This window comes from Camelina sativa, chromosome 11, assembly GCF_000633955.1.
Source record: "Camelina sativa cultivar DH55 chromosome 11, Cs, whole genome shotgun sequence".
NCBI classification, from domain to species: domain Eukaryota; kingdom Viridiplantae; phylum Streptophyta; class Magnoliopsida; order Brassicales; family Brassicaceae; genus Camelina; species Camelina sativa.
The window spans coordinates 33,907,638-33,918,091 of NC_025695.1; the positions used below are offsets into that span (position 1 = coordinate 33,907,638).

The 10,454-nt window shown below is 35.9% G+C and overlaps 1 protein-coding gene across 1 annotated transcript; it reads left to right on the forward strand.

Moving 5' to 3' along the window:
* Window positions 638-2,351, forward strand: LOC104728617. The gene is made up of 2 exons (XM_010447578.1): window positions 638-1,003; window positions 1,143-2,351. The coding sequence occupies exons 1-2, from the start codon at window positions 638-640 to the stop codon at window positions 2,349-2,351; spliced, it is 1,575 nt and encodes a 524-aa protein (XP_010445880.1).

Here is a 10,454-nt window from a genome sequence, read left to right on the forward strand (position 1 = left end):
GAAAAAATCGAAAATAGAAAATTAAAAACCCAAACCCTAAATGTATAACGCGATGTGTACTGTGCGTTGTTTGTTTTGTGGCTGAGAAATCGCGATGTGGTACGGAGACTCGTGGATTACTTAAAAGCGAGTTAGTTCAGAGGATATAAGAGTTGATTTAGGTTGTTGTGGATATTTCGATCTGAGTTGGAGAGGAAAAAAAATTTTACTTGCTTGGGTCAAGGTGGTTAAGAGTGAAACTGAACACGTGGGATACACAAGGAGAAAATGAATGCTGAGGTAATAGTTGTACCTCGTTTTTTTCTTGTATACTTGGAAATACAATTTCAGGTTTACCGATAACTGTATCATCGAATATAGGTTTCTTAAAAGTGATAACAGCCAATATACATCGTTTTAGAGGGTTAATATGGTCTTATTATTGTATGATTAAGACACCAACTCATATTGTTTTAGGTACTTAATTATGTCTTAGATGTTGTATATGGTTATTCCATTGTTTCAGAGAAGCTTCGTGTGTTATTGCTAGTCGAAAAGAGCAGAGTTAGCATAAAAACTAGTACTTTATGATGTTAGGAATGTAATTTCGATGTCTAATACAGTTTTCTGCTGTCTCAGGGGGAGGAGGTGTCAGTATATGTTGTCGCCGGCAACAAGAGTTGAAAGTGGTGATGAGTTATTGGATCCCAATGTCGTATTTGATGTACAAAGTGGTAGCTCATTCATCGATGGAGTTCAAACTGCAAGTTCAGAGGAAAATAATCTAGATGAGTACCAGAGCTGGACTAACTTTTATGACAGTGGTGATGATGGAAATTGTGTTGTACCTGTTATGGAAGAAGGTGGACCTTCGTGTGTGGCTGAACCTGATGATGGTGATTGTCGTGTTCCTATTATGGATGAAGGACGACCTTCAAGTCCACCAACACATGAGGGTAATTTTCTCGACACGTCTTGGTTAGAGGAAGGCAAAGAAGCTCCGGAAACAGATGTTGGTGAGGAGGTTCTCGCATATGTTACAAGTTCCGTCAATATGCCGCTTAGTCTTGAAAACTTTTATGAAGACTGCAATGAGCAGGGTAATCTTCCAACCAAGGATGTTGAACCTGTTTTTGATGATGTGTTCGACCTCACTAACACAGATGTGTGCTGCTGTATCTGTTGAGGAAGATTCTCTATACACTGGGCGTGTTTTCAAAGACAAAGCAGATATGCAAAACTGCTTATCCCTCTATGCAATCAAGAGGCTGTTTTATTTCAGGCAGACAAGGTCTGACCCAGAGAGATTAATATTTGTCTGTGTTGACCCGACATGTCGGTGGATAGTGTTTGGCCATGTTGTATCGAGGAATTCAAAGAACTTCGAGGTTCGGACAGCAACTTTAACCCATACTTGCACGATCGCAACAAGGGCCAAGTATTCTAAGCTAGCTTCAGCGAAAGTTATTGGGTCTGTCTTGGAACGGAAGTATGCAAATGGATTAAGAGGCCCAAGAGCAATAGACATACCAGACATAGTGCTTGATGAACTTAAAGTTTCAGTGACCTACATGAAAGCGTGGTATGCAAGAGAGACAGTAGTAAGGAAAACGAGAGGCAGTGATGAAGGAAGTTATGAACTACTAGCTGTGTATATGTATTTATTGAAGCAAGGCAACCCTGGGCCTATTTATAAACTGGAGTATAAATTGGGGGAAAAAGAGAATAAGCAGTTCAAATACCTATTCTTTTCTCTAGCTGCCAGCATTGCAGGTGTAAAACATATGAGGAAGGTAGTTCTTGTTGATGGCACAGCAATCAAGGCCAAGTTCAAAGGTGTACTTCTAGCTGTGAGCATGCAGGATGCTAACTTCCAAGTGTTTCCTATCGCATTTGGAATTGTTGACTCCGAGAATATAGCTGCATGGACGTGGTTTTTCAGGCATCTTTCTGGTATACTTCCAGATACTGAAGATCTGGTCATTGTTTCTGATAGGCATCGGTCGATTTATGCTGCTGTTGATGAAGTCTATCCTCAAGCTTTCCATGGAGCCTGTGCGGTTCACATTGAGAGGAATGTTAGACACTTTTCTCGGAAAGGTCTTTCAAACTTAGTTGGTAAAGCTGCAAGGGCGTTTAATGTCAGTGATTTTACAAAATGGTATACCGAAATCGGTGTAAGGAGCGCCAGATGTCAGGCGTACCTGGATGCAATTCCTCTTGAGCACTGGACGCAAGCATATTGTCAAGCGAAATGCTACAACATCATGAGTAGCAACGTAGCTGAAGCTCTAAATGCGGCAATTGCAAAGTTTGTGGAACTTCCGATTGTTAGTATGGTGGAGTCTATTGTTACCATGGACTGCCAATGAAGATTGCTTAAGCTTCTTGAGAAGAGAGGTTTTATCCGGCATGTAATCCCCTATTGTTACCATCCGCAGCAGCCGTTTGAAAGAGTGGAGACCCCAAGGATAATTGAGGAAGAACTGAACATTTTTAACCATCTCTACAACTTCTAGTGATGGTTTCAGTGGTTGCATCCGGCACAACAATATTCCTTCTACAATAACTATGAGACAAAGTCGAAACTTACGCCAAACAGGCATACCTGGCTCCGTCTTCAACATATTTACAATGTTCTTAACAGTCGTTGAACCAATTTTATGACCAATGAGCTGATACGGAGCATTACCAGTAGCATGCGTAGTAGCTGTAACAATTTCGTTCACTGCTGGCAAAGGAGAACAACAAAGGCCTGTAATTTCCTGAAACTCACTCAACGAGAATTTAAGAGGCTGACCTCCAAACACAAACCACATTTCCTCGCTATTATCACTACACAACTGCCTACATAACATCTGGTGAACCAATTGGCCAGATAATGAACATTGACGCACCGAAAAACGGAATAAAGAACCGAGCGGCGATGCCAATAACAATTTTAACTCAGGCAGACCTTCTAAAACATACAAAATATCAATAAGATATTCAGGTTTAGAGTAAGAGTTGATACGGACTGCATGGCCAGGATAACAATCAACTTGAAAAAGCCTTTGTGGCAGCTGACCTACGTAGAGATAAAGGTACAAGGTTTGATAACGATGAACAATAAAGCATAGATGTAAGATAGACATAATGGTTTAAACGAACATAAACATAAAGATTGATGGACTACAGGTAGAAGGCAATGAAAACTAAACCCTAGAAGACAGGTTCCAAGGAGAACCCAAGGCGATGACATATAACTAGTAGGATGATACATTACAGAAACTGAACAATAGAAAACCGTACAACACACATAAACATAAACACTAGTAATTTACAGTTATAAGGCGATGAATAATAAACCGTACAATACAGTATCCCAACAGAACCCAAACAGAGCAAATAAACAACTACCATGAGACGTGAGTGGCTTAAACGCCTCAAAACCGCATAACAATGTACATAATCTTGACGAGTATGAATTGGCAGGATGAAAAGTAAACATAGAAGGCAGCAAGGCAGACATTAGCAATCAAACATACAAGGCTAACAATAGATAACGACGAAACTAAACCCTACAATAAAGTATCCTATGTGAACCCTAAACCCTACAACATGTATACGAGCAATGGTTAGCAAAAGCAGACAATGAAAACTAAACCCTAGAAGACATTTTCCCAGGAGAACCCAAGGGCATGATTAGTAACTAGTAGGATGAGACATCACTGCCAGAATTAATAGAAGGAGAATTGTAATAACCTGTTGATGTGAAATCCGGAGACAGAGTTACAAAAGGATTCATTGATAGGAGTAAATCGTTGCAGAGTATAGAGAAACCTGTTAGGAAGACAAAGCCGTTAATATTAATTTAACCTACACACGACCTATAATCATGGAAGCAGACAACATAATATAAGCTGCAGAACATGTGACGGTTGGAAGATGCAGTCGAGAGGAACAATAATTTCAATTAACAAATAAGAGAAGGAAGCTTACAATGGAAGGGTCAAAATGACTTTCGATCTGACCGATGATATTGTTTGCAGACTACAATTTACAACTCAACCGAGCAGATCAGAGTTTCGATGAATTTGGAAAGACATAGTTGTAGTCGATGGTCGATTTACCAATGGAAGGCTTATTGGCGGTTGCTCTGGAGGCGGAAGAGAAAGATAGAAGGGTTGTCGGAGATGATGAAATTGTGAGGCTTCAGATATGAGACGTCATCAAATTATTTTGTGGTTTGGCGAACAGAAGGAAAATGCGAAAAAAATAAAATAAAATAATTAACATATTATTGAATTTGAATTGCGTTGCATTTAGGGAGAAGGTTACAAGCGTCTTTTCGTGTGACAAATAATGCCTGAATCCGAGAGTACGGGTTAAAGTTCCTAAATTGATAAGATTTTTTTAAAAAATGCCTTATTCTATAATTTTTCCGAACAAAGTATAGAAAAAAGCATGTTCACAAAAAAAAATGCATTTTTAAAAGGGCAGTTGACAAAAATAACACCATTTTAAGTTTTTCTTCCACAATTAGTACATGTTTTCAAATGTTCCAAAACTAGCACAAATTTATATTTATTAAAAAAAATATTAATAAAATTAAAACAATGTCGAAATCGTAATATCGCAACCACCATGTGTTCTCTCTCACTCATCTTTCTCTCTGATTCCAAACCTAATTACCGACGAACCCAATCGAATCTGAATCAAAGGTGGTTCATGAAGTCGAAGTCAATGAAATCAGTAATTGCGACACTGCAGAGGAACCCATGCATCGATAATATTCAACTCCGGTGAATTTAATTCCGGTAAAAGTTGCATAATCGACAGGAGAGAAGAAGAGGAAGTCGGTTTTTCCGGTGCTAGATCTTTTATCTCCTCTTGTATGTTTCATTCTTCTATTTATCACTTTCAATTGCCACACTCTTCTACACTTTTGTTTGATGTGAGTCTTGGTTTTAGAGATTTCTTTAGTGGTAGTTCTGATGTTAGTGATGGTAAAATTTAATCTGAAGAGGATAATGATGTTATTGATGAAATTGGGGTCATTTGTGTTGAATCGAGTACTAATCCCAAAGAAGTAGGTAACGATCTGATCAGAGAGGTTTTAGAATGGTTTTGACATGCCAGGAAACCTACAATTAGGTTCTTTTGTTGGGCTGCAGAGAAACCATAGTTTGCTCATGATTCAAGAACCTGCAATTATTATGTTGTATTTTTGTTAGGCTGCAGAGAAACTCCATAATGAATATTGTTGCAAAGACTAGACAGTTCGATGGTTTTGGTTCTTTAAGAGATGGGTATATAAGGTCTATTGAATTTGGATACAGTTCTGTGAAGTTTTTAAGCTACAATTTTCATCTTATGAAAATTCAGGAAAGGTTCCTTAAACTTGAGGATGACCTTCGTAAAAAGTTAGGATTTCAGGATGAACATAAGGATAGATAATCAGACTCTGTAATGATGTGGTCTTTAAGACTATGTTTTGTTAGTTAATCTTTAGCTTCTCTTGGATTGTTTGTGAATCTTAATTTTTATCAGATTCCTTTTAAGTTTCTCAAACATCCACTGCTTTGATACATTATCTAGACTCAACAAGAATAAGTAAACTAAATAGCTTGAGTTCGTTGTATATCAAGTGTTTGTTTGCATATATTCTGTTTTAATTGTTTTAAGTTGACAAAGTGTGCTAGTTTTGCTTTGCTAATTAAGACACATTAAAATATTTAGGAATTGTGTCTGTTTTTTTTACAGAATGCAAAAGTTCTCTACTATTTATGGTTTTGTGGAGATAAACAAGAGCTTAGTCGAGATGGTAAAGTATATTGCAAACAATACCTTCAGTGAGGCTTTCCTACATCCAAAATCGTTGAGAATTCATGAAGACTTTCCTGAAACTTATTCCTTGATTTCAATTTTTATTGCAGGGAATGAGGTTGAAGATTTCTCTAAGCTATGCCATGCTGCAGATGATACAAGATGCAAGTATGTTCTGGATATCTGCAGATGAGACTGTGTTCCTTTATCCAATTTTACTATATATGTTGTTTAGACATATATGATGCTTGAGAAACCTTTAAAATTTTTTTGGTACTTGTATGATGTATAACATTCTCACATGTTTATGTTAGCACTTTGCTTTAACTGTGACTGAGCTTCATGAAAGATTGTATGAAATTCGGAAAAGATTGCATGAAATTCGGGAAGGATTGTAAGAACTTTAGGAAGGATTTCCTTGAACTTTAGGAAGGATTTCCTTGAACTTCATAATGGCTTTCATAAAAAAGTTTAGATTCCCAAACATCAGAATGTGCACAAAAATGAAATCATTACCCATCATAATCTACTAATATTTGATACATTGATCCAAAATACACCAAAAATATATATTTAGAAACACATACATTTAAATTTTTGAAGGTTCAATAATATTTAGGAATGACTTTTTGAAATTCAGGATGGTCTTCATAAATATAGTAGTTAAAAAAGATTACATGTTTAAAGTGTTCTTGCTTAAATTCAGGATGGTTTAAACATGTTGTGTGCTCTGCCATGGAACATCTTGTTCATCATCAACTCTTCTTTGCTGAAATCAGTATGTAAAAAAACCCACATTACAATTAAACACATCAAAGATATCACACACTTCTCCAACACAAGACACAAGATAATTCTATCTTGTAAAGAAACATTTCAAAGACATCACAGACATAACACTAAAATACTTCATAAAATCCGTTTAGGAAGGTCTTCCTAATATTTATGAAGGCATTCTTGAAATTTAGGAAGGTCTTCCATAATGACGAACACAAATTTCCACTCAAGTGTCCATTTTCTCATCTTCATCATCAACTCTCTGCTTTGTTCTTGAAATATCTGTTATCATGTATATCATCAATCACTTGAGTAGAGCTGAAAACCTTATTCAACAACATGATCAGTCCATGAATTCAATTTTTGTTTTAACATTACTTCAAGAGATATATTATATATCACATTTAAACTAATTCTGCAACACTACCAGATTGATTAACCTTAAAACTCCAAGAAACACTACCAATTTGATCTGTGCCATTAGCAAAACAATTCAAAAACTCATAGCAATCTACTTTACCAAATTCAACAACTCCTAAACAGCTTACACTTCTTCTCAAAAGAATCATAATTCATAAGAATACTTAAAACTCTCCCACATAATCTTACCATTATTTCTATCATCTTGTAGCATAAGATTCCCAGAATCCAAGTAGCTGAATCACGCTCCTTTCTTCCACCTCTCACCACCATATCCATTGTTGTTCCTCTTCCTCTTCGACGATCTCTCTTTGTCCTGATGACAAGAGTCTTCCACCAACTCCAGCAAATCTGTAAACCATATTCTTAATATGTAATTTCTCGATTTGCTTGGTCTCTTATCATCGTCTTTTTCGTATTTATCCTTTTCTTCATCATCTTTGTTGATTTGGAAGTGATTATTCAAATTCAGAGGTAGTCATGTGAGAGGGCGAGCTGAGATTGGAGCAGGGTTCAAATCCAACTCTTCATTTCGATTATCGAAAGGCTAGATCGAGATAGATCCCATACTCTGTTTCTTAGATCGGAATCGTTCATGCATTTTCTCGGTCGTGTGCCTACACAAAATAGCTGACCGGTCAACGTCGGAGCCCAGAACGAGATGCAACGATGGCGACGTTTCTCCTGGAATTGGCTGAAGATGAGCTAGATCTCAGATGTGGTGATTCACGACAAGCTTCACTAGAGAAATCCAAAATCGTGAGTTTAATTTTTAAAATAATAAATTCTGTATATAAATTAAATATCATTATCACTTAATACTACATTTGGAAAAATTAAGCTTATGTGCTATTTTTGGGAAAAAAACCTAAAATGGTGCTAGTCTAGGGTATTTCTCTTTTAAAAATTGTAATTTGGTTTTACAAAAAAGTAAATTTGTATTTTCAAAATAAATTTTATTAAGTAAATATCTGTTTAAATTTTTTTTTATCATACTACGTATTTCATTTTAGATAATTAGAAAGAGAAACACATATACATATTGAAGAACAACCGAGAGATGATGATAAAAATCTTCTTATGTATTTTTTGCCAAAACATAATATATTTGATTTCTATTTGCTAAATAAATATTACGGAAGTAATTATATGTTTCTTTAAGCTATAGAATATTTTTACCAAGTGAAAGATAAATTTTTCATTGGTGATATAATAAAAAAAAAAATATGAGGGGTTTGCTCTTAATTTAGACATATTTTATATTGATTGACTTCAATACGTTTTTAGTGTTTTCGAAGGCTGCTTCTTTACATCGTCTGGAGGATTGAGGAGGTTCGAGCACCCAAAGAACGAGTTGAAGCCAGTACCGAGAGAGTGGACAGCTAAGGAGATTTGTGTGGTGCAAGCTTCAAGGTTGACGATGAGGCTAGAGGTGAACTTATCATTTTAAAGGATTTTACAATATTTTTTATAATTATTTATTCAATTTATGTAAATGAAACGATCTGACCCGTTTTTTTTAAAAAATAAATAATAGTAATAGTATAATAATAATAATACGTAGACTACAACTAATGGTCTCATACCCACTAGCCACCTAACCACAATCACAATCAACAGCAGAAATAACCAATACCAATATCCAATTAATATCCAATAATAAACCAACAATTATAACATAAACAATATCCAAAAATCAACCAACAAGAATCATAGAACCAGCAACCTAGCAATGTTTCTAATGACCCAACTCTAGCAACCTAGCAATGCCAGATAACAACTAATTGAGTTCTTAGAACATCCTCCTCTTCATTGCCTTGATTCCACGATCACACTTTGCCTTTACCTGCACCACAAACACAAATTGCAATGCATGAGTATTTTATAAACAATCAGTAAGGCAATCCTCCCATCTACTGGGCTATACACACAAGCAATAGAGACATCTCTAACCATCAACCAACAATCAACAATCAACCATAACAAACCAGGACTCTGCATCGACCGACACCAAGCATGCATCGATCGACACCAGTTGGGGTTGCATCGACTGACGCATGATATGCATCGACCGATGCAAGGAACACCAAGCATGCATCGACCGATAGTCCCATTGCATCGACCAACGCATGCTCGACATAGCACAAAACCCCTAAGGTTTTACGACCGATACTCCCATTGCATCGACCGATGCACATGCCGAGCATCGTTTTCCCCCGAAGCTTCTCGCCGGATCTTCGTTCCTACAACCACAAAACTCGATCCCAAGCCACAAAAAAGCTTCCCAACATCCCAAATAACATTCTAACAAGCCAAACAACACATAAACAAGCAGATCAGAGAAATCTCCAGCTTAGATAAGCCATGGTCATGCACTTACCTTTGCCAAGACGAATCTAAACCTCAAACAAGCAAGAAAACATTTCTAGGAAGCTCCTACAACGATTCCAGCTACATATCTCTAAATGAACAGCTTCAAACTCCCAAAATCTCACCAAGAACACTTAGAACTCTTTTCCTCTCTTCTTTTCTCTCAGAAACGGCTAAACTCGTCGAATGAGACAAAACACTCGAGTTAAGGGTTTTCCCTAACCTAAAACGCAGCGCTTAACTTAAACTCATCCGCACTAAACCGGCTATGCATCGACCGATGCAATCCCTAAACCGGGATTTCGGTTCGCGGATGTTACAATAAAACTCTTTAAAATAATTCAGAATCTCTTGTTATTCAATTTGCAATTTATAAACCCTACTTTAAATATTTAAAATATCATAACCTTTTTTAGAATGCTACTTTGAATGATTTTTGAAAAAAAAAAATTGATTTTTTAGTTGGAAAATATGACTAACAAAATCATGAGAATTTTTGAGAAATACCCCTTTTGGTGTATCCCTTTTCAAAAATACCTTTTTCATCTATCCATTTTAAAAAATGCCCCTTTTTAAATGTAAAAAAAATATAAAGTTTTATATGGTTCACAAGGTACTTCTAGATAATAACTACTATCTCTAGGCTCGATCCAAATATTTATAATGTTTGAAATATTTTAAAAGGTTTTTAAAAAGTTTACAAGATTTTTAAACAGTTTTTAAAAGGTATTTATACTGTATTTATAAAATATATTAAAAAAAATTTACACACATATAAAGGTAATTTGTGTATATATTTATTAGCTTATACACAAATTTTGAAAATTTGCAATTTTTAAAAGTTTTTTTGGTAAAGTTTGAAAGAGAGTATATTTTTGAAAAATGGTATTGCAAAAGGGGTATTTTTGAAATTCCTCCCAAAATCATAGGATATGAGGTAGAGTTTTGAAGGATTTGAGTTGGAGAAAAAAAACCTATCCGATAAAAGTACAGAGAGATACCTCAATCATAATTTTTCTGGGAAATCAAAATTGAGAGAGAAGAATGATCCGAGAGAGAACATAACTGGGAGCTGGTAATGGTTTTTCTTTTTTCACTTG